The sequence below is a fragment of the Coregonus lavaretus genome (assembly GCF_964263955.1).
Source record: "Coregonus lavaretus genome assembly, chromosome: 2".
NCBI lineage: Eukaryota > Metazoa > Chordata > Actinopteri > Salmoniformes > Salmonidae > Coregonus > Coregonus lavaretus.
The window spans coordinates 51,795,338-51,819,021 of NC_139989.1; the positions used below are offsets into that span (position 1 = coordinate 51,795,338).

Sequence of the window (23,684 nt, forward strand, 5' to 3'; positions counted from 1 at the left end):
GCGCTTGCAACTCCAGGGTTGTGGGTTCGATTCCCACGGGGGGCCAGTATGGGAAAAAAAATTATGCGCTCACTAACTGTAAGTCGCTCTGGATAAGAGCGTCTGCTAAATGACTAAAATGTAAATTTGTGATGGATGTTGATTGAAGACACTTGCCAAATAGTGGGACCCTTCAAATAATATGTTCGAAATGCTGACCAAACAATAGTGTCCTAAATAAATGACTAAATTAGAATTTCGTCAAAGATACAACTACCTATACCCTCTAATCTGTGATTTGGTTGTGTTTCATTAGAACTAATCGATAAAGGATAACTGTGATTATTTCACCTCTTCCCTTTGCACGTCAATCACAAATGGCCAGTCGCGAGAAGGGGCAATTCCAGACGTCCAAGGTTTTTTCTATTTCATTATTACATATCCAATTATAAATTAAATGTATGTACTTAAGTACAGTCAATTGAGTTGATTAGAAATTATATTTGCCTTTCTCTGCCAGTTTTTCCTACTTTTGGCCAAGTAAAATGGTACGGAGACCTCGGTGATCGTTTGGTGAGGTCTGTTTTAGAAGGAAAATGGCAGCCTCTTTTTACATTTTCTTCTCATTTCCCTTTGACTGCGCTGTTGGATCACATTTAAATGACTAGCTAGTAGCTACAACAACATGTATCATCCTAGCTAGATACAATGTAGCAAGAGAATCTCTGTCAATGTCCAGCTAAACTGTAACGGTTAACGGTTCAGTCATAGATTGGTCGTTGATGGTGAGTGTGAGCTGACCAGTATGATCTTCTCTGTAAAGAAATCATTTAATTTAATTGTACGTACCCTTATTAGTAAGATTATATGCAATGAGCTGATTTGTTAACGAGCTATGTTTTTGCTATCTGTAACAGATATTAAGAAAATATTTGTTTGTTTTGCTAACTAGATAGATAGTTAGCTATCAGTTTTTACTGCGTTCTATCCTAGCTAATATCTAACGTTAGCACTAGCTAGCTAGCACGTAACGTTAGTAGCTAGCCGTGTCTTAAAATGCTCAGTCTAGCTTTACTTTCGTTTTTGTTCTGATTCTGTCTTGTATTGTGTAGCCGCAACACCAAATTTACAAATCTAGTGAAATGTATTTGTTTATTTGTTTCAACAGCTAACCAAAACAATACCAGGCAGTCACCTCTGCCAACTATTCGCGAAGAAGAGGTCTTAACTGAGTGTCGGTGCTCCTTTGTAAGTGTTGATAGTCTCACTCAGGGGCTTTTCTTTGGTTTTGTCCAACAAATGGATAATCTCTTGTCTCATCACTTATTTGTATTTGTTTGAATGAATTTTAAATCGCTATGTGTGTATTTCCTGTTTTCAGCTCTGTTTCCCCCCATAACTGTGCCATGTAGAAGGCAGTGATTCACCCTTAAATTTTTGCAAATGAAAATGGAGGATATGTCTCTGTCGGGCCTGGACAACACCAAGCAAGAGGTGAGTAGTGGACTACACTTTTACCATCCTAGCATGGTTGGTAGTTGTTGTCCTACTTTAAAACAGGAAGTTGCACATGTAGTTTCCTTTCCTTTGTGACTTTGTTTTGTTTTTTGTTGCCCTCCACAGGCCTTGGCTCAGGACATCTACTCGGACCTGGTGGAGGACGCCTGTTTGGGCCTGTGTTTCGAAGTGCATCGTGCTGTCAAACAGGGCTACTTCTTCCTGGATGACACTGACCAAGAGAGCATGAAGGACTTCGGTTAGTACCAGAGAGTTCTTCCTCCTGGGTCTGGTTATCTGGTTCATCTCTCTGCCTTTCTTTTGTTAGTTTATCTTTCATGTATGTTCTCGCCTTGCTCAGTAGAAATCGTTGACCAACCAGGAGTGGATATTTTCGGGCAAGTATACAATCAGTGGAAGAACAAGGAGTGTGTGTGTCCCAACTGCAACCGGAGCATTGCTGCATCCCGCTTTGCACCTCATCTGGAGAAATGCCTGGGCATGGGGCGCAACAGCAGCCGCATCGCCAACCGCAGGTCAGCAAGGGGCACTGGACAGTGGACACTACACTGCAATGTAACATATAGAAAACAAACCAATACAGTCCGCAAGTGAGTGGGCAATTCTGATCATTTTCTTGATATTGGTCTACAGAATAGCAAGCAGTAACAACATGAACAACAAATCGGAGAGTGATCAGGAAGACAATGATGACGTCAATGATAATGACTGGTCGTATGGCTCAGAAAAAAAAGGTGAGAATTAAACAAGTGTCAAACACTGTCTGAATGTTGTCAGTATTAAAGGCACGTTTAAAAAAAATAATGTGACTTTAGCTGAACAAACACGTCTATGCTTGTCTTACACCCCTCTATTTTCCCTCTACAGCTAAGAAGAGAAAGTCAGATAAGGTATTTTTACATTCTTTGAAACAACATGTACCTTTGGTAAGTTTCATTGCTGTGGAGATATTTATATTCATGTTTTGTATGTCGTGTTTTTGTCCACATGTAATTACAAGGGAGCCAATAGCTAAAAATAACCTTAAGGATTTCTGGTATTCCTTTGTCCTTTCTACCTTTGTGCTAGGGCCGGGACTATACCAGTACCGCGTTACTCGTTAGTATCGTGGCAAGGAAACAAAACACAAAGCGGATTTAACTTATTTAGGAAAACAGCCCTAATGTTGGAAACAAACATTAAGTTGTCAACCAGTCACATTTATTTATTTTACAAGCTATAGCGCACATTTTACAAACAGCAGCTTTTTAAAGGACCAAAAAGTTTGGTCTGCTTCATGTTTGAATTTTTCCCATAGAAAAAATATTGCCATACTGGTATAGTCACAGCCCTACTTTCTGCTTACAAGCATGGCAAGGATGAACTGGATTTTTACAAATTAAATTGGATCAAGGGGTGTGTGCTTCACTTTTCCTGTTGCATGCCTCACTAGTTGTTTGTGATATGTTAATCTAGATCAGTGTTTATCTACATTTACAGTTCTTCTCTTTTGTGTATTATTTCTTTAGAATCCAAATTCACCCAGAAGATCAAAATCTCTAAAGCATAAAAATGGTGCGTATACCTCTTAGAACCCATGTAAGATGCAGGTGAAGTGACAAACTATAAGCTGTGTCATCTAAAATTCCTGAATCCTGACTGCATAATGCATTTCCTTCCTGGAATGGAAAGATTTGCCAATTGAAACACATGATTAGAATGGCATTTTTCTTTTTTAATCTTGAAGTGGCAATCAGCAGTTAAAACAATAACAAAGTGTACACCCCGCCCCTTTTTCTGTAAAAAGTTGAGGGATTGTGGTAGAATTTTTTTGACACTCAAATTAATAGACCGTGCTATGGATGCAAGGACTGACCATCCATGATATCAAAGTTATAGTTTTAACCATGTTTTGAGGCTATATAGTGTTTGTTTACTTTGTTTACAAACATTGGAGTACAACAAGCTTATATGTTGGGTTCTGATGGGGTGCGACAGTTTAACCATTTCTAAGTTAAATTCTTCAAGAATCAATGGGTACATATCATTAATTTATAAATCATAAAATGGATGTAGCAACTGCAGATTGCCTCTTTAAATGTCATTTGTCAATATCAGTTCTCAATCAGCATTTATTTGATTAAAATTCACACTGATATTCATGCTAAATTACATACATTTCTGTTTATATAATGCATTCTGATGTACAGAATATTATATGTATATGGTCTCATGGTGTTTTGTTGTTTGTTGGGAGCTAGAATGTTCTAGAGTCCATACTCTCTGTACCCTTGAAATGGAAGTGTGTAAGTGAAGTAGAACATAGAGCCCACTCCTGAATACACCCAATTTATAGCCCTACTTTGTGTGTGTTTGTGTGCGTGAAAGTAGTTGGCTGAATGGTTGGGGATGTTTTACACTCTGGTCGTTTCAGCATTGCTGGGACCAAAGCCTTGTGTTGCAGATCAGGAAGCTCCATGTGTGCTGTTGAGAGATGATGCACTTCCTCAGTGATCGGAAGGGGCTGATGACTGCCAGGCCAGCCCTATAATGCCCTGCCCCACTTCAATCTAGGGTCAAAGGTCAACCCAAGAAGAATCTGGGAAAGAACCCTGCCGTTTTTAGGGATAGTATATCAGGAAAAGTGCCTGGAGTTTGAACTTTCATTCCTAAGGAAAGGAAATTAACCTTAGCAGAGACCCAGGGTATCTCCCAAATCCTCTATTGAAAATGTTCATGCAGGCTTCTGGATTCTTCAGGATAAATGGCCATTGAAAGAGTCTGCCGCTTAAATACAGGTAAAATGCACAATGTTAGCAGACTACAGACGTAGTACAGTATGAAAAGGATCAGAAGCAGCATTGAAGAGGAGGAAAAGCCATTAAGATATATGGCAAAGGCCGACTTCGTGCTCCACAATCTCCTGTTTACTTGATGATTTTAATTTGACATTGATCATGGTGCAAAGTTAATGAGCTCAGAATGACATACAGGAAGCTGACAATTGTGTGCAATAAATCACAGTTCAGCCTCTAGTTTTCAGTTCTCTGCATGTAATATATCATTTATTTTATGTATTGTATTGTTTAACTTGTTCAGCACTTGAGTGAAAATATCATGTCAGATGATAGTCTGGTCCCAGTAATGATACAGACTACAGTCATGTCTCTAAAGCAGACCAGCTGCTTATCACTTAGTTTCTCAGGTGCCTCAACAAGTCCTCTTGTGCGTTATCCTATCCATTATCTACTTGACATATTCATGCTTTTGTTTGCATTTATTTTTGTCATTTTGTATCATGTCTTCATTGATTCTTGATTTCCTGATTGTCCATGATTCTTAAAAAGGAGCTGAAATGAAACGTTGCTGCTATCTTCTACGGAGGGTCAAGGATGTTCCAATGTAATAAATGACCTGAACTCAAACCACCCCAGTTTGATTGACCTGTCATTTGTGGCTTTGGCCCTTAAAGTGCTGCTCAATTTCAATCACATACAGATGGATTAAACCATTAACATATATTTTGCCTTATGCTTATGCATAAATATGCTTGCTATTGCAGCACGTACATTATGATCAATTATGTACTCTTACCACACTGGTCAATAGCTGGAGAGAACTTTGCTTCATCCTATCATAAAGTGTCAATATACATAGTATGTTTTCTCAGGCATAGGAATCAATAGTTTGCTGTGTAATATTGTTTTTTTCCCCACAGAGCTCAGATTGTGGATATTTCACTAAATGTAATCACTGCTATATTTCATGGTTGGTGGTGGTTGTGTGCATCATCTGTGTCTTTGGGAGTCAGTGGCAAGTAGACTGATAGATCATGTGCTGTTATCTTTTTCAGGGGAGCTTAGTAGTAGTGTCAATGCAGATCCATACAAGGTAACCAGAATCAATTGATTCACATTTGCTGTAATACTACATATCTATTACAGTGTGTTGATGTCTATTATCATTCTCTCTCCCTCACTGCAGTACAACTATAACACTGGCATCAATTACGAAACTTTAGGCCCTGATGAACTGAGGTCTCTGTTGACAACAGTGAGTCATTTTCATTTATCCATTCTACCATCCATCCACAAGTCTAACTGTATATCTGATCATATTTAAAATCTCAAGACATTTATCAGGTGTGTATGACTGGCTTGTCTCTCTAACTATACTGCCCCCTGTCTGCAGCAATGTGGAGTGATCTCGGAGCACACCAAGAAGATGTGCACCAGGTAAGGATTACGCCAGACACAGCACATGCACCCTTTCTAATACAGTCTTGTCATTTCCACCTAATGTACTGTCAGATACACAGAGTACACACGTGCACACACATACCTTTATCACACAAACTCATTAATAATTTTGGTTTCTCAAGTGCTGGCACCAGATGTTAGCTTGAGTCAAGGTTGCTGATTATGATCAAGATGAGCCATTCAGGGTTGTTCTGTGCCAGACAGACATCTCCCTGGAAGTTTGATGTCAATGTCAGTACATCCTGTGTCCATCCCTCAGCCTGTCCCTTAGTATGGACCTTGCCAGGTTCTCAGAGGTGTTTGTTAAGCTAGTTAGTCAGGAAGGTCTTCCGTGACTTGAATGACGTGTGTTCCAGACAAATGGTAAACCTGTGGCCCAACTCCGTTATGGAGGCCGCCAACAGACACTCATGGTTATTGTTCTGCATGTTGTTTCTGTGGGAGCTTTAAACATGATCAGTTTCATTGGTGTGTTGCGATCATGTGTAGTTGGGACTGACTTTTGGGGTACACAAGTGGCAACTCTATATGATTCTCAATTATTTTCCATTTCCTTTATAACATATTAGATGATTGGTGTCAGTTATTGGCCTTTTTTTCTTATCAAAAATGTATACTGAACAAAAATATAAACGCAACATGTAAAGTGTTGGTCCCATTTTTCATGAGCTGAAATAAAATATCCTAGAAATGTTCCATACGCACAAAAAGTTTATTTCTCTAAAATGTTGTGTACAAATTTGTTTACATCCCTGTTAGTGAGCATTTCTCCTTTGCGAAGATAATCTATCCACCTGACAGGTGTGGCATATCAAGAAGCTGATTAAACAGCATGATCATTACCTTGTGCTGGGGACAGTAAAAGGCCACTCTACAATGTGCAGTTTTGTCACACAACACAATGCCACAGATATCTCAAGTTTTGAGGGAGCGTGCAATTGGGATGCTGACTGCAGGAATGTCCAACAGCGCTGTTGCCAGAGAATTTGTTTATTTCTCTACTATAAGCTGCCTCCAACGTCATTTTAGAGAATTTGGCAGTACATCCAACCGGCCTCACAACCGCAGACCACGTGTAACCACGCCAGCCCAGGACCTCCACATCCAGCTTCTTCGCCTGCGGATCGTCTGAGGAGTAGTGGGGAGGGGGAGTGGACCTGGCTCCCAAGTGGGTGGGCCTATGCCCTCCGAAGCCCACCCATGGCTGCGCCCCTGCCCAGTCATGTGAAATCCATAGATTATGGCCTAATGAATTTATTTCAATTGACTGATTTCCTTCGATGAACTGTAACTCAGTAAAATCTTTGAAATTGTTGCATGTTGCGTTTATTTTTGTTCAGTATAATACCAAATTGTGTTAAGAACTCAGTGAAACAATTAATCTTTGATTGGACTAAACAACAGATATTTTCCAATTGGACTATGTAAGACCCTGATTGGACACTGCCTGCCTTACGTGGTGAGAGAGTAACTGGACACGGTCAGTGAGCAAACATTAACCTCTAACCTCCAAACTCTTGACACTTCATCTGAATGGTCACTGGCGATGTCTGTTTCTGTCTCTCTCCCACTCTTGTCTCTACCGTGGCCCTGGGTAGGCGGGGCCGCTGTGCATTGTGGGCAGGTGTTTCTCAGGGATTTGTAATGCCACGTTGTGTCCCTGCCAGGTCCCAGCGGTGCCCCCAGCACACGGACGAACAGAGGAGGGCCGTCAGGGTGTTCCTCCTGGGGCCGTCCGCGTGAGTGTGCCCCTCCCCCTCCCCTCAGACCGCCAATGGCTCTGACTGGTTTATTCCTAGAACTGATATATTGATTGGTGCATGTGGTGTCCCTAAATGTAGAGGTGTTTGCTTGACTTGTTGTATTGAATGACTGTGTTTATTGTGGATGTTTTGTGCCAGTTAGATGGACAGGCCTCATCTATGAGAGTGGACTATGTTAGTTAGCTACTGTATGAGCACTCATGGCCAACTGTATGGCCCGTGTAGCTCAGTTGGTAGAGCATGGCGCTTGCAACGCCAGGGTTGTGGGTTCGATTCCCACGGGGGGCCAGTATGAAAAAATGTATGCACTCACTAACTGTAAGTCGCTCTGGATAAGAGCGTCTGCTAAATGACAAAAAAAAAAAAAGTTTACTACAGTAAGTGTGCTGTATGGTAGATTGAATGGCTCCACCATGTGTACTGCTGCTGTCTGTGTGGCCAGTCTGATCTGGTCTGGTCTGAGCGGCTGTTGTCTCTTTCAGGTTGTCTCTGCCCGATGCAGACACGATGGTGGAGAGTGACTGCTACGACGTCTCAGACGGACAGGTTCTCATGAGTCGCCTACAGTGGGACGGATCCTCAGACATCTCCCCCTCCGATTCAGCCTCCTCCAAAGCTAGTAAGACAACCGAATTCAGGTCCACATTCTGTACGTTCATTACAGTGGAAGTCGGTCTCATCTCATCCCCCACCTCTCGATCTCTCCCAGGCACCAACAACTCAGACTCCAAGAAGCCCAAGAAGAAGAAGAAGACGTCTCTTGGCCTAAACAGCACAGGAGGAGGAGGAGGGGGCGGCAGTGGGAGTGGAGGGGGCGGCAGCTCCCAGAGTAGTCTAGTAGGCCTATCCAACAGAAAGAAGAAGCCCAAGCTTCCTGTTCCCCCTGCCCCCAGTATCTATGACAACCTCAACTAGGGTAGTCCTAGTCTGCCCCCCCCACACCATACCCAGGAAGGTGACTGGATGGTGACATGGACTTCTGAGCCAAACTTCATCCAGTTACCCAGCTCCCCCAGCCTGTCAAGTCATGGTCTCCTACCTAACAGAGGTACAGATACACCTGTCGTCTTAGAAACAAAGATGATAACCCATTAACTCACATCCACTCACTCACACATTAATACCAGCTCTGATTAGCCCAGGGGTTGTAACTTCTCTTTACACATAACTGGACACAGCACCCCTTAATTTGAACGCCATTCTTATTTGTTTGTTGTTGAAGACAATGTTTTGCAATTCCAGTTATAAAGACACATGGGTGGTTGAGTGTTCACCATGTTTTTGTTAATCAGTGATTTAGGCTTCAGACATGGACCAATCACACTGCTTTTTTGCACTCTGATCTGTTTTCTCCTGAAAACAGAAAACATTTACTTTATTTTTGACTCTGTCTCTGTTTAGGAGGGGACTTGTGGACTAATTGCATCACCTTACTACTACAGCGTTGTTATTGTGGTGGGGATGTCAGTGCCATCTTGTGGTTTCACCAATATTGGGGTACTTGATGGTGGCTTTATCCGTAATAGCATTGTATTGCACAGTGGTGTATGTGTGCGTGCATGTGTGTACGAATGTTTGTTGTGTAAAGTTGACTGTTTTCCATGTTGTGGGCGTGCGTGATTTCATTTGTTTTCAGATAACTATGCATCTCTGAATGTGACATTGTGGTTGAGTCAGTGTATGTGTCATTTTGAATATTTAACGTTTTTGGTTTACATTGACTGTGTCAGGTGAGAATGTGTATTTAATGTCTGACATGTATCATTGAGTGAGCCAGTGTGTTTTTGTATACCTATACATGTGGTATGATGACTTATGTAAAATAATCATGATTTAATTGGATACTGTATACATACACGGTAATCTCTACCTTACACAGCTTCATGCTAAACAGTGCTTCTTCCCTGTCTATCTTTACTGTTTCATACTCAGACTGAAGTTTCCTACCTGCTTCTGCTACAAATCACAATATCATTCTAAAAGTTGTAGATCTCACATTGCTTCCTGTTGAATAATGCTATAGTATAGTGGAGTCAACCTGCTTTTTGCTCAATAATACTCTAGGTCAATCTGCATCACTTGACTTGCTTTCAAAGTCTTTAACTGTCTCTGCTTACGTGCATTGTGTATGCGCTTGTAGGAATTCAAATCCGCCGCCACTTGAAACAGAAGTGCCGTTGCATGGGATGTTTGTCACTTATTCTTGCCATTTTCAGTTTCATTCTAGCTAACGAGTTTGATATACATTATTATTCATACCTGTTTGAGAAGCCCACCATACTATACTTGCTAGGGAGAATCTTATATACCTTTAGTTTTCATTTATAACATTCAGCCAGTGATAAAGTATGGCATCACTTTAATGTGCACTAAAAGAGAATCAACCTTCTCAAGTGAAAACACATTTTGTGTATGACTCATTTCATTTGTCCTTTACTGACGGGGTAATGAATGGCCTGTGTTACTAATGCTGCGTAACTGTTTGTGTGTATCAGCGTGTCTGAACAATATTTGAGTGTGGACAAATGACGCAATAGAAAAAGTGACTTCAAAAAACGTTTTTCAAGCACGTGTGTGTGCATGTGCAAATAAGTCAATTGTATATTATGAGGCACAGCTAGGTTTTCTTTGTATCCCAGTTTCCCATGTGTACTGAGGTTTCTTTGTCTGAGTAAAATGAAGTGTCATTCAGATTTCTTGCGTTCTGTCATTTTGTCCAATATCAGACATACTCCCTCTTTACACAGGGACCGATTGGTTCAAATGTCTTTAATCTGAATCACAGCACTGAAGCCAGAGGAAAACAATCAAACTTAAGGGGTAAAGAGATTTTCCATCTCGTGTCAAATTCCCCCACAAAAATCCTGACGTGTCCGATACGGTTTCATCCCATTCATCTATGTACAGTAAATACATATTTACAGTATTTTCAAAAGCTTTAACATGTTGCTTATTTTCATGCATTAACTTATCTTAATTAGGGTTAATTTAAACAATATATCAGCGTAGAGTAATTCAAGCAACAACAATCCTTACAAAATGTTTTGCCTTAAGGCAGTCATTACAGTCCACAATAACTAAGGTGAAAGCTCATTCCCAAAGAACTGGAAAGAAAGTAGAAATATAACCAGCACTCAGTACATAGCGAGTGGTTTCAAAGTTGCTCTAGAGTCAAGTCTTCAGTCATTTTGTTTCCGTTGCAAAAGAGGAAATGGTTTGCTCGTTCAAACACGTACTACAAAAAGACAAAACATTTCTGGAACATTAACACGTATGAAATGAAAAGAGTATGTGGCCATGTGAAGAACTGCATTATCCTAGGTCTAGATTCAATCAGATCAAGCGTTAACAGGCGATAGCTGACACCCACATAGCTGATGTTTTGGCAGTGTAACTGCGTTGGAGCTATCAAATCGGTGAGTTGCTGCTCTTGATCATTGTCAGGAAGCCACACCCGTCCTACTTGTGTTAGAAGTTCAGAACGAGAACGTGTAGGCTATATATAAATTATTACACTCAAATTGAAAATCATTAAACAAAATAAGGATTTCTAATCAGCCTAATCGAGGTGTAGATTACAGCTCACATTCAATTGTTCAAACTTGTAAACAAGGCTCCATTGGATTTCTCTTAAAGCAACGCACGGCTACAGTTTTGCAATTTAACTGATGGTCAGCTGAGAAAGACAATTTCCATTCACGGCCACATAGAGAAGTCAGATTAGAAAATTCCTAATAAGACACTTTAGTCATCACCTTTGTGCACAAAAAATCCATTGAATTATTGAAATAATTGTATCTGAAGCCGATTTTGTTTTCCATCGCAGAAGATATTAACATTTTATATTAATCTAACGTCTGCCATGTTTTTGGATGACGTCGGCGCTGCTCCCTGTGCGCTAGTCCGCATGTGATGTTGGTCCGTATAAACCGGATTCAACCCGGATATAGACGGTCCATGAATTGGCGTATGCAAATGGGAGTAGATAACCTTGAAAACAAAAGGCGGACATCTTGGACGCAGTCTCCAGTTCTTATTATACCTCAGTGGATTTGACAGCTCTAACACAGTTCCACCTCCCACACAACCGCTATGCGGATGACGGCTAAAGTGGATCTGATTGAATAGAGACCCTAATTTCTGAGAGAAACCTAACACAGAACAGGCTATGTGGAGTCAAACTGGGCAGAAGATATTGCTGACACAGTGGACCAAGCAGCCTGTGGTCCTGGGTGTGATGCTGATGGTTCTACCCTGTAAAGACCAACAGGAGCTAGAACCACTCAATCACTCATTGATGTTTTTCTGAGAAGCAAAATTACAGCTCAGTATAATTTCCGCTTCATACTAACAAACACACATTCCAGATAACTTGAATCTCTGCACATACAATCAATCTCACGTAATGCTATTTGCTGGTGCATGCACAAACACAGGCACACCCACTCTTAGGATTCCAGTTGAGTTCTATGGTGTCTGAGGCAGAGCCCCCCTGACTTCATTCATCCTCCTGACACCACCTGATACAGTTGTTATTCCGTCTCATTCTCCTGCCCAAATGAGGGCCCTTCCATCCTGCCTCCTCTCCCGCTCACCGGCTGTGCATCCCAAAGATGAGGAAGCTGAAGAACACAGTGACTCCCACCAGGGAGATGGTAGCAGGGGCAGTGAAGAACTGACGGTAGTTGATGCGGAAGTACCAGACCACGGCTAGCATCACCACAAACACCGGCACCACCAGGCTGCTGGTGCTCTGAGCCAGGCCTGCAGCCCTGATTCCCCCACTAGCCCCGGCCCCAGAGCGAGCTGCCTCCTCTGGGCTGGCCTCCCGCAGCACCTGGGACACATGGCAGTGGATAACACTGTTGTGAGAGATGTTGAGGGAGAGCAGAGTCCGTTTGGGATCCTGAAGCAGCTGACCCTGGTAGATCAACTTGATCTGACGCTCCCGCCCTGAGAAGTACTTACTAGAGGAGAGAAAGAAATGTCTCTGTAAGACTGTATGGGAGAGATATGCATGTTCAATAAATTAAAAAAAGAAGATTAAACTCTGAAAATGTATAATGAGAGCTGCCATATCACACTAACCTCTTCAGTAGACCCACTGTATCCTGGGGCCTCAGGACTGCCACCTCTTCTGTGTCATTCAGGAACTTCAATCGAACCGTGATGCTGGTGCAGGAGACCACTGGGCTCAGCTTCTGAACCTTCTCTTCCTCCTCATAGTCATCCTCGTCGTCCTCTTCCTCATCGTCTTCATCATCATCATCAAGCTGGTATCTCTGAGGTTTCTTACCCTGGATATTCAACAGCAGGTCCACTCCAGTCCCTGCAGTCCCCTCTCCTGTGCCCTCACCATCTTCCCTCTCAGACCCTGCCTCCCCCTCCTCTGGCTTGTTCTCCTGGGAGGGTGGAGATGTTTGCTGCTCTGGCGTGTCTGCACTAGGAGGCCCTCCACCGTAACTGTCATGCACCCCCAGCCCGATTAGAGAGGCGTGGGCACCGACTGTAAGGATGGTGCTCAGGATGTGGTCGCCCCGATCTGCCACTTGTGTGGAGAGCCAAGCCAGGGCCAGGGCCAAGACCAGGAGTAACACACCGCTTACTGCAGCCACCTCGTCTCCCATCCCATCCATTGTCAGTGCACACACCGCCATCTCTGTCCTTAGTGTCTGTTGAAAAGCAAAAGAGAAGTGAAGTTTCACAAGACTCCATATTTCTAATGTTGTACCTGGACCACTATTTTCCAAATAAGTGCATCGATACATATGAGTAGAAGGCCTATGTGCAGAGACCTGTATTGTCACTGTCAGGGACAGAGACCTGTATTACAACTGTCAGGGACAGAGACCTGTATTACCACTGTCAGGGACAAAGACCTGTATTACAACTGTCATGGACCGAGATTAAGTGCTACTTCAAAGCAACCGTCTATCGTTTCGTAAGTGACGGCCTGGCAATGTTGTCACAAAAGTTGGCTAGAAAACTAGCTAACTAGTTAGCTAGCAAACCGTAGCTAGTTATCTAACTAATGTCAACCCAGTTAAAACACGCCACTAATGTGTTTACTACTAACACTACATTGTGCATCCGTTGGAGAACTAGCTAGATACAGACGTAAAATGTTTTTCAATGTTTATGCTAACGTTAGAAGACAAATTGGTAGGTTAGCTAGCTAGTAATAGCAACAAGGACGACCTTCGTTCGCTAGCTTTACACACTACTCTACATTGTCAAAATGCTTTCTATAGATGTTCATATTAAATGCACACATCAGTTATATGCGCATTTGAATAGTTAAGAATATAAGAGGTGTGCTTACCTGCTATGTATTCAAATCATGTTTGACGACATGCTACCATGCTAATTTAGCCACAGCCCCGATAATAAAACTAGAGTAGAGGGCCACATAAACGCAGATGACGTTACGCCACTAGCGCGTAGGTCGGTTAGTGCTATCAGGGTTCCTTGGAACGTCCAACTCTTGTGTAGCTGGCACGCAAACGGGCACGAGCAAGGAAACAAATAATGGTACAAATCTAAAATACTAAAAAGTGGCTTCCTCTCCTCGCATTATCTCTCCTTCATGTGCTGAAAATAGAGTACAGATTAAACCAATAGTGTACTTGTATTGGGTGGTTGCTTTCACCTGTACATATGAAGCAGCCTGGGCAGTAGTTGAGAGTCATACAGTATGAGTTGTTGTAAATACATTCTGAGATGTCTTTTCATTCCTACCAATAGTCCATACATATACAATTCATACAAGAACATAAATTAGTTTAGAAAAATAGTATCACATTTTCACAGGCAAAATAGAATGTTGATTTATTAATAAATTAATACAGAAAACACAAATTATTGCAACCATTATTTTAGTTATTGTAAATGCAAATCATTCTCTCTCTTGGCTTCTGTCCCATGTGTTCCACTTTATTTACTGGATCTCCCCGTCATTCCGAAGTAGTAGATACTCCATCAGAGAGCTGGGGATGTCCAATCTACTGATAGCTGCGTCAATACCTTTTCCTAAGTGCCGGCGCAGAGCACAGCGGCACAGGTGCTGCAGGGAGCGGGGCTGACTAGTCATCTGCCTGACAGAGTCAAAGAAACCCTGGTGCGCCTGGGGACAGAGAGACAGGGAGGGAAAGGGAAGAAGGACATTAGGTGGTTCAGGCAGTGAAGGAGAGAGCTGAAAATTGAGAAAAGGACAAACCTCATGTATCTCAAGAGGGATAGATTCCATCCATTCATCACAGGAAGGGACAACAGCATAGCAGTTCAGCATTACCTCCAGAGTGGCAGGGGAGAGGAAGCAGAGCTTCAGCATCTATATGGAGGAAAGCTGTGGGTTATTATCATGCAACAGTCTGCCCTCCAAAATATGTTGTCTACGTAGAATTGCAGGGAATTAGCTTTAACCCATTTTCATAGTGCCCCCAAAAGCTTTTGCTGGTGCACATATTTCACCCCAATAAACTATAATTAAATGGGCCCAAATGCAGCCTCCAGCCGGCATTTTTACACTCAACTTGGCCCAACTCACTTTTCCACTTGCCCACCCTGACATACCAAGCTTTTACCGGCCTTGGCCCTGTGGTTTAGGAGGGAGCGTGCTACTGCCTCAGGATGCTGGTCTGGATAGTCCTCCACCACCTGCAGACAGGATAAGATTATGAAGATTCTAAACATAATTATATAACCTTCTGTCCAAATGGATCTTACACTTTGACCCCAGAACTCTCCTTAGCTCCCTCTGCCTGCCCCCCCCCCCCTCCCCCCCATATCCCCCACCTGTAACAGACAATCCATGGGTGTGTATTGTCGTAGTAAATATAATTTGTCGTAGTAAATATAAAATGTTATAGATTGGTCTGACTAAAATGTTGTGCAAAGACCCATTTGTGTTAGGCTTGTTTTCAATAAATGCTGTTCCAGGTCAGAGAACAAAGGACAGAGGAGAACATCATATCTTCTCACCAGATGGCCTAGTCTTGCAGGAATGCGATAATAGGACAACACCCCCTCTCCGGCCATAAACCACCAGATACTCCCCACCACTTTCCCTTGACACACACCAATATTTCACTTTCACGCACACTCATTCTCTACTCCTCACGAGTTCCCTGGACACACACAGACATTTCACTGCACGCACACTCAAACTCACTCCCCTGTCTACTGGTCGGGTGCCAAGGGCAGAGGACTCTGCCGTGCACCAATGGGGCATCTGCTCTGGACAGAGCAGACCCGCCTCCTACGCCTCGGGAACCAATCAAGGGACTAGAAGAAGGACCCCTTCCTTTATGTTACATTGTATAAAGTAATGCTGTAAACTCTTTTTAATCGCCCTTCTCAACTGTCTCCTTAAGAGGCAATTGGTTGGGTCCATGCATGTAGCTTGAGCAGTACCAGCTATCTCTGTTTTAATAAACTGCCTTTTGCTTAAGCAAATTCCTCTCTGTCTAGCGTCGATGGTTTGTACTCCCTCTCCTAATTATGTGTTCACCAACAGTATCCTGCACAGTTCTGCACGTCTGCTTTGGCTCCATGCTGTAGTAAAATGTATGTGATGCATGGGCTGCAGTTACTACAGGCGTTGTGCAGAGGTGTGTGGTGCTTCCTGGGGTCAGCCCCAGCTCCCAGCAGCATTTGGACCACGCGGAGGTACCGCCCCGCCTCCACAGGCCTCTCAGCCCCACCACAGGCTGCGTTCAGGGGGGTTTCCCCCTCACGGTTCCTAGCTGACACGGCAGCTCCATTGGACAGAAAGAGCTTCACATGCTCCTCCAGACCTCGACGAGCCGCCACATGGAGGGGCATTAGCTTTGTTTCACTGGTCAACACGTTGACGTCTGCCCCACCTGTCACCAGCAGCTCAGCACACCTGGAGAGAGTAGAGACACCACCTTATGATCTTATCATTCATTAGCATCCAAGACAACAGACCCACCTGCCATATAATCTTTGAAACATTTCTCTATGTATAAATAACAGAAATGATCACCAGGCAGAGTGTCAGTAAGGCTACGAGTGCTGACACTCACTGGAATGTCTGGGTGGTGCTGCAGAGGTGAAGGGGTGCGCTGCCGTCCTCTGCCAGCAGGTCAGGGTCTGCTCCGTGGGCTAGCAGCAGCTGGACAGTTGTCATGGCCACCTATACAGGCATCATGCAAGGCTGTGCTGCCACCAGGGTCAGCATCCACCTCCGCCCCTCGAAACAGCAACTCCTCCACACAGCCTGAGTGTCCCCTGCTGGCTGCCAGACGCAATGCAGATGTCTGCTTGATCTTGGAGCTCAGGGTCCACATCCCTGTCAGTGGGACAGAGAGCATGTACATTATTTACCTAGCAGATGCTCATAACCAGAGAGGCTTAGGTATGTTTAGAGGATAGAATAAAGAGAGTCGATGAGTAGTGATTGGGGAATGATTGGAAGATCTATAAGAAAGGCACAGATAGGTCTAACAAAAAGACAACAGTGAAGCATACAGTAAAAGTGAGTTTATATTCTCTGTGTTTGACACCTACCCAGCTCTGGAGCCCACACCATCTCCTCATGTACTGTTTCCATCAGTGCGTTGATCATGCAGGGGTCCTTCAACACAGTGTGTACTCCCTTCATGTCCCCACACATGAAGGTGTTGTGGATTGTGGTGTCTCTGCATCGGGCCTCAAAGACCCGGATCTCCTGGAGGCCCCGCTGCTGTCTGGGAGGGGGTCTGGAGGGCCGGGACACAGGTGGCTGGCTCATGGCCCTCCTGTGAGCCAATGCCTGCCGCTTATCCTCCCACTCCTGGAGCTCCTGATCCACTTTCAGAGAATGCAAGGCGGCTGAGCTGAAGGCAAATATATCCCTGGACATGACACCCAAAGCTGGGACAGAATCTCGAGCAACCCCAGATGGAGAGATAAAGAGAGGTCTTTGAGCAACACATTTGAAACAGTTCCAATTTTAGTTGCTTACAGTGGACACAACATTACTCAGTGCAGCAAATTTTAATTAGCACACTGACTAAAAACCTACTGTTATGGCTAATACTAAAGGAAAATCAAGACTTTAAGACTTTACTGAAAAAATGCAGACAACATTTAATTTTGTCTCTGGTTTTTGAAGATTGCATTTACATAGTATCAATGTTGTGTGAATATAGAATTCTACTCACCTTGAATTTTTTCATGTGAACTCAAGTTACTACGCAAAATATAGTCCATTTGCTGTTGTGCAAAATGTAATTTGTTTTCGACTATTTCATGACGTGTTTTACAGACACGTCCAAATGTCAAGATACTGTTGTCCCAATACAAGTTTAGTGCCTGTTATAAATAGACGGGAAATGCGAGCTGATATTCGGGTACTGCATTACCTGAGATAGTCAGCAGGTGGCGACAAGTGACGACCCATCCTCCGAACGTCACGCAACGTAAACATTGATTACGTATTACGTTCTACTTGAACGTAGCGGCGCCAATCACGCAGAAAATGTAGCGTTTACATCACCTTGCTTTGCTTGAAAAGTTCGCATTTTCTTTACGGCAGCAAGAATAGGATGGCTGAATTAAATGGTATCTAAACTTTCGATTGATCTTATGTATCAATGTAAATAGACGGTTAGAAAAGACATTCGACACGAGATCCCATGACTGCGATGGTAAGAATCAGTCTTGTTTGTTTGCTAGCTAGCTGCTAGCTCTGGTCCCTAGGTCGGTAGGACTAGCTGCCACAAGTTTTCAAATGAGAAGTTTTTAGCTAGCTTTCCACGTAGCTAACAGTGTTAGCCAGCCATGTAGTTGGCGAGATGTAACTTACATCTAGCACTTTCTTAGTTGACTATGTTACATTTGAATATGTATCTTTCTTTTCGGCAGACTTGCAAGTGGAATGGATTATTTAACGTTGGGGATGACTTCGATGATGAGGTGCTGCAAACTGATTGACACATCCTATCTGATTGCTATGATTTAGTCAATGGTTACCACCTGCTGTTTAAGAGAGATATGACAGATTATAGCCCTCTGTATAAATCCTCAGATGGATATCACAAGTAATGTAGAGTACTGTTGTGAAACCATTTAGTCTCTGAACACCTCTGTTTTTTTTTTGAATACGAGTTATACAATAATGTCCTCCTTTGCTATTGCGTGTGTGTATGTATGTGTTCATTAGGATCTACTTGAGATAAACTGGTCCGTTCCATCCGTGTCTGCTAGCACAGTGTCCTCTGCAGCACAGTCCTGTTTCCTCCGTTCTTCAACTGCAGCCTCAACTCCTGCTGCTCCCTATGGCCAGAAAAACTCACACCAACCATCCACAGAAGGCATACCTGCCCATAGGTGCCTGTTGAATTGCCCAGGGTCAGAAAACACAACACCGACCACTGTAGGACAGTGTGCTGCTTTGGGTTTGAGACGGCTCTCTACATCTAAACCACTGCCCACATTCCCTCCTCCCCCTCTCCACCTTCCTACTCTGAGTAGGGGACCATGTACAGTTCCCCAACAGAGCTCAGCACCAGCTCAACAGATTCATTCAAAAACTACAGGACAGCAAGAGGCCCCCTTGCCGCAGGATGACTTTGATGATTGGGATGTTGACTTGGCAGACCTGGATGAAAGTGATCCACAGATGAGGACTTGGGCTCAGGTCCGAGAAACCGCTCCAGCTGCAGCCCCATATCTAACCAAGCCCAGCGATGACTCTGTATCCCCAGCCAAAAGACTATGGCCCTCAGCCTGTGGTGGGGCTCAAACTGGGCCCAATGTGGGTCTGAGAGGATTCAGTACCTCAAACCAAATGTCTGGTCTTCCCAGTAGTAATATACCCCACAGGTCCTCATTCCCTGGCCCTGGTCTAAGTGCTGCTTTCCTCCCAGCTTCACCCCAGAGCCCAGTGTTTCCTGGCCTGACCATGGCCTCCTCCCCCTTCTCCAGCCCCTTCCCCAGGTCTGTGACACCCAGGCCAGTCAGAGGGCCTCCTTCCCAGATACAGAGGCCCTGGGCTACTCCTCTGGCTCAGGGATGTAGCCTGTTTGACCCCATCTCCCCAGCCCCCTCTAGTAGGTTTGGCGGACCCATGCCCTCCCCCAGTCTCACCCCCCGTTCCCTCCACACGCCCGTCTTCACTAACCACCTGGTCCAGCTGGTGTCCAACTCCAACAAGACCCCCCAGAGACCCCGTTCTGACCACACCCGGCCCAATACCCGCCGCTTCCCCGGCCCTGCAGGAATGCTGCCACAACAGGTGGGTCTTTTCTGGCCTCTGTCCCTACCTGCCTCTATCTGTTTGCTATTTGTAGTCTAACTAATCTCAGCAGTCAGCAATGTGCTTGGTTGTGATACTAAGCTACTGCGGGGTTCCATTCTCTCTCCTTAAAGCAGCTCCACGGGCAGAGCCTGGATGACATTGTGGTGGCCATTCCTCAGACACCTGCACATGGGGCTGTGGCTCGACTGCCCAGTCAGGTACTATTACATTTTAGTCATTTAGCAGACGCTTTTATCCAGAGCCACTTACAGTTAGTGAGTGCATACATTTTTCATACTGGCCCCCCATGAGAAACGAACCCACAACCCTGGCGTTGCAAGCGCCATGCTCTACCAACTGAGCTACATGGGGCACTGACTTGTTTGGTGAGAAAAAATAAAATAAAAAATGTTTCAACAGCATGTGTGTGTATCTGCAAATATTTCTGTGCATGTGAACAATCTGAATAATTTTCTACAATTTGAACTATTTTAGTATTATGGCAAAGCATACTAAAGATGAGAGTGCTTTTCATTATGCCCAACAGTGTGTAGTTGGTTAGACAAAAATCTGGTAATATGAATGAAGTGTGTGCCATTTCGTGCAAACGTTTGTATAGGCTATCACACTGATGTGTAGCCTATACATTTACAGAATGTATTACATGTGTCATTAATTAACCTTTTTATCCATTATTTATTATGTCATGTTGCTTTATGAACATGTGTTGTAATGTGTCTGGGTTTGTGTGTAAAAAAATAACTTGTGTCCAGGTTCCCAGCTCTCAGACTGAGGAAGAGGATTTCAGTGGAGGTCCGTGGGCAGCGATGAAGGCGGAGATGGGGTTGGACGAAAGGAACACCTCCTGTTTTCTGCACTCTTACAGCGTGGCCATGGTACTCCGCAAGGTGACCAGCACATTTAGCGTTATCCACTTTACACAGCCTATGGTAGAGTAAATGGCATGAAAGGTGACTGAAAGGCTAACGGTGTTCAGGCTGTGCGTGGCCATGTACCCTTCAGCAATATGCATAATTTAACATTGCATATTTAATGTTAGAAGCTTTACATGCCATATATCATCTGGTGAAAAAAATTACACTTGCGAAACACTGTTTGCATAATTTGACTTCATGAGCATGTTTTTTTGCACCCAGGACAGTCTCCCTGATTTGAATTTTCTGGGGTGTTTTTTTCTATGTTAATGGCCCTTGTCTCTGTGGTGGCGGTCTATCAGGATAATCAGGACAAATGACTGGGGTGTTAGTAGTTATTATCCCAAACATCATCACGCATTAATCATCCTAATGGTTATTCTGTTGTTTTTCCATCGTCTTAATGTGCCGCCGCTAATGGCAACTCTGCATAAGTAATTTAACTGTTTAATTAATGAAAGTTGATGATTAGCAGTTTGAACTTGTTTTGTAGTGCTCTAATATGAAGGTCTGTGCCCCGTCACCTCTCTCTCTCCACCTGTCTCGATCTCCTTCCCTCTCCATCTCTTCGTCTCCCTCCCCCTCAGGCGGCCCTGAAACAGCTGGCGAAGAACAAGGTCCCCAACATGGCTGTGGTACTAAAGAGCATCCTCCACACACACGCTGATGCCAAGGCTGTGTTCGGGGATCCCACAGGTAAGGCCTACTGGGGGTACGGTTGTGTTTGTAGGTAGAACTAGTCACACAGCCATTGTAGTGAGTGTGTATGTGGCTGGCGGTTTGTGTGTGTGTGTACACCACTGAGAATTCACCTGAATTAGCTTCCTACAGCAGGGGTTGAAAGTTCAGCCAGTGTGCTATGCCTGATTACACACACCTCGATTCAGTAGAAGACATCTGGTTTGTTCCCTTGTCCCTAGGGCCCTCTTTCTTCCATTTTTCTGTCTATTTTTCGCTCTCATTTTCTTGCAGTTCCTCTATTTCTCCCTGAGTATTGCTTGAACCTAGTAGGTCATCATGGCCTCAGGAGAGCCAGTGTGAGGACTCCTGAGCAGTTCTATTAAAGTAGATACTTAACCTTAGTGTTAAGTGCTTATTAGTGATTCTATCATCATGGATCAGCATCAAATGAACGGGTATTAGCCACATGCTGATCACCACAGATTATTCCGTCTCAAACATCTGTGCATTTCCCTCCTGAAGTGTGGCCCATGGTGCTACCTGTCAACAGATTACCACTGGAGGTGTAATACACTGATTACTACACTATCTGTATTGTCATTAGTAGGAATGTTGTGATCAGTGTGCTCCATGTGGTATCAATCAATCAATCATATTTATTTTATAAAGCCATTTTTACATCTGCAGTTGTCAGAGTGCTATACAGATACCCAGCCTAAAACCCCAAAGAACAAGCAATGCAGATGCAGAAGCACAGTGGCTAGGTATGTTGTTTTGCTCTGACTGCACCAGTAGAGCACTGTAGTAATACTGTGTGTCTGACTGTAGGAGAGATGCAGGGCACAGTGCACCGGCGCCTCCTAGAGGACAGACTAGGGGAGCTCAAGACGGGGGCTGTACTGCTGCTCAAACAGGTAGGATTCAGTTCCACAGGCCACACACACCACTATTTACTAGTGTTTCATTGCAAACCATTTGTCTGATTTTTCAAAATGATTGAGCCAGTCACAATAAAACCACAAAAACAAATTCCAGTTGTGTGTAAATGTGATCAGTTTTTCACCATGTTAGCTGTAGACCCATAATTCGTTTTCTTTTCATGAAGGTGGGTGTGTTCTCTCCGTCCCATCGTAACCACTACCTGAACGTGACGCCCAACAACCTCCTGAGGATCTACCCCCCCGACGGCTCCACCCTGTCCTCCACACAGACCCAGCTGCTCCCACCTGACCTGGTGAGAGACCACTACCAAGGCCTGGAGGATATCTTGTTGTTATCCTAGGCTGCTGGGAGTTTGATGTAACAATGACAAATCATTAATGAGAGAAACTTGGTGTCTTGACAGATGTTTTGTATATGTTCGTCTAACTCTACTGTTGAATGTAGGAGCCTCTGTTGGCATCACCTGATCAGTCCTCCAGTGTTCCAGGAGCCCTTGTGTCTCAGATGGAGTTGTTCTATGATGATGATGATGATGAAGAGGAGGTGATTGGGGCCCCAAAGGACTCAGCAGACTCTGGAGCTGACTCCACTAGTGATCCCCAGGGCCCCCCTGCTGCTGCACCACAGGATCCGTCCTGGGACGCAGGTGTGACTTGGATATGCATAGGAGTGTATGTTCTTGGTAAACCAATCAGCAGCTCCACCCTGTGTGTTTGATTGAATTTGTCTGTCTGTGTTGTGCAGATGGCCTTGATGAGCTTCTTGGGGAGTTGCCTGTTGAGTCCTACTGCCTCTGACACCTGCCCACCTACCCCATACGGATAAGGTACATTTATATAGGGGAGATGCTGGACAACTACACCGTCACTTACATGTGAATTTGAGTTTGGCGCATTCTGACTGCACGTTGGATGCCTTTCTACCCGATTCTCCCAGAGAATTTTGTTGCCTAATGTGCTATCATTTTGTGTTTGTGCTGTGACCATTAATCGCACCGGTATAAATGACATGTCAGCCATGTGGGGTAAAACTTGGAGGTGCTGGTAACTGGGACTGTCGCTCCCACGTCTCCCCAATTTGAGTGAAGCTTCACTACCCCTACTGCTGCGGACACATCCCATGGACACAGTCATCCCCCTGTTTGAAGACCTGCTGGCTGATGTTTCGTCTTTATTTTTTTTCTTCATTGATTTTACTTCACAGTGCAGACTCCTCTAAATCATAGCTAACTACTATGTGCACATAATGTCTTGTAAAATATGTATATATTAAAGAAGACTTCTGTTCAATAATACACGTTACACAACTGAAAATGGTCTCCATTGATTTTATTGTCTCTAATTTGCTCTATTTGGAGTGATTGTAAATTAGAATGCATGAGAAT

The 23,684-nt window shown here is 43.9% G+C and overlaps 3 protein-coding genes and 1 pseudogene across 16 annotated transcripts; 2 read left to right on the forward strand and 2 right to left on the reverse strand.

Annotated features, from left to right (window-relative positions):
* The first annotated feature begins 317 nt into the window (after positions 1-317).
* Positions 318-10,191, forward strand: LOC311143768 (ataxin-7-like protein 3). Of its 12 annotated transcripts, XR_014614451.1 has the most exons (15): positions 557-764; positions 1,148-1,227; positions 1,361-1,473; positions 1,603-1,735; positions 1,838-2,012; positions 2,131-2,231; positions 2,365-2,423; positions 3,006-3,051; positions 5,330-5,367; positions 5,461-5,529; positions 5,668-5,711; positions 7,403-7,474; positions 7,981-8,117; positions 8,208-8,546; positions 8,900-10,191. XR_014614451.1 is itself a non-coding variant. In XM_084179656.1 (14 exons), the coding sequence occupies exons 3-14, from the start codon at positions 1,423-1,425 to the stop codon at positions 8,411-8,413; spliced, it is 1,092 nt and encodes a 363-aa protein (XP_084035782.1). In that variant the 5' UTR covers positions 318-395; positions 1,148-1,227; positions 1,361-1,422; the 3' UTR covers positions 8,414-10,191. The 12 variants fall into 12 exon arrangements, 10 of the variants coding, with proteins under 10 accessions (XP_084035782.1, XP_084035777.1, XP_084035779.1 ...); XM_084179656.1 differs by lacking the exon at positions 557-764 and adding an exon at positions 318-395 and having other exon boundaries at positions 1,841-2,012; positions 2,365-2,387; positions 8,208-10,191; XR_014614450.1 differs by having other exon boundaries at positions 349-764; positions 1,841-2,012; positions 2,365-2,387; positions 7,981-8,546; positions 8,900-9,894.
* Positions 10,192-10,248: 57 nt separating this feature from the next.
* On the reverse strand, positions 10,249-14,157 carry LOC311143845 (transmembrane and ubiquitin-like domain-containing protein 2). Its single transcript, XM_084179722.1, has 3 exons — positions 13,821-14,157; positions 12,587-13,170; positions 10,249-12,465 (listed from the first exon to the last, which is right to left on the reverse strand). The coding sequence occupies exons 2-3, from the start codon at positions 13,153-13,155 to the stop codon at positions 12,090-12,092; spliced, it is 945 nt and encodes a 314-aa protein (XP_084035848.1). The 5' UTR covers positions 13,156-13,170; positions 13,821-14,157; the 3' UTR covers positions 10,249-12,089.
* A 278-nt stretch (positions 14,158-14,435) lies between these two features.
* Positions 14,436-17,363, reverse strand: LOC311139559 (ankyrin repeat and SOCS box protein 16-like; annotated as a pseudogene). The gene is made up of 6 exons: positions 17,030-17,363; positions 16,546-16,811; positions 16,008-16,385; positions 15,071-15,182; positions 14,715-14,828; positions 14,436-14,621 (listed from the first exon to the last, which is right to left on the reverse strand). The product of its transcript is annotated as an ankyrin repeat and SOCS box protein 16-like (transcript).
* A 613-nt stretch (positions 17,364-17,976) lies between these two features.
* On the forward strand, positions 17,977-23,609 carry LOC311150488 (uncharacterized protein). Of its 2 annotated transcripts, XM_084187987.1 has the most exons (11): positions 17,977-18,150; positions 18,368-18,418; positions 18,666-19,739; positions 19,874-19,960; positions 20,516-20,650; positions 21,265-21,373; positions 22,187-22,272; positions 22,464-22,592; positions 22,745-22,946; positions 23,045-23,126; positions 23,316-23,609. In XM_084187987.1, the coding sequence occupies exons 1-10, from the start codon at positions 18,139-18,141 to the stop codon at positions 23,095-23,097; spliced, it is 1,938 nt and encodes a 645-aa protein (XP_084044113.1). In that variant the 5' UTR covers positions 17,977-18,138; the 3' UTR covers positions 23,098-23,126; positions 23,316-23,609. The 2 variants fall into 2 exon arrangements, with proteins under 2 accessions (XP_084044113.1, XP_084044112.1); XM_084187986.1 differs by having other exon boundaries at positions 23,045-23,609.
* Positions 23,610-23,684: the final 75 nt, after the last annotated feature.

What these genes read in the sequence shown, in the direction of transcription:
- LOC311143768 (XM_084179651.1), top strand. Translation starts at nt 1,423, where the DNA reads ATGAAAATGGAGGATATGTCTCTGTCGGGCCTGGACAACACCAAGCAA. An exon ending in TGGACAACACCAAGCAAGAG is followed by an intron (nt 1,474 to 1,602) that starts GTGAGTAGTGGA and finishes TGCCCTCCACAG; the next exon opens with GCCTTGGCTCAGGACATCTA. An exon ending in AGAAGAGAAAGTCAGATAAG is followed by an intron (nt 2,388 to 3,005) that starts GTATTTTTACAT and finishes TTATTTCTTTAG; the next exon opens with AATCCAAATTCACCCAGAAG.
- LOC311143845 (XM_084179722.1), bottom strand. Translation starts at nt 13,155, where the DNA reads ATGGCGGTGTGTGCACTGACAATGGATGGGATGGGAGACGAGGTGGCT. An exon ending in ACAGTGGGTCTACTGAAGAG is followed by an intron (nt 12,466 to 12,586) that starts GTTAGTGTGATA and finishes TCTCTCCTCTAG; the next exon opens with TAAGTACTTCTCAGGGCGGG.
- LOC311150488 (XM_084187986.1), top strand. An exon ending in CAGGAATGCTGCCACAACAG is followed by an intron (nt 19,740 to 19,873) that starts GTGGGTCTTTTC and finishes CTCTCCTTAAAG; the next exon opens with CAGCTCCACGGGCAGAGCCT. An exon ending in GGATCCGTCCTGGGACGCAG is followed by an intron (nt 22,947 to 23,044) that starts GTGTGACTTGGA and finishes TGTGTTGTGCAG; the next exon opens with ATGGCCTTGATGAGCTTCTT.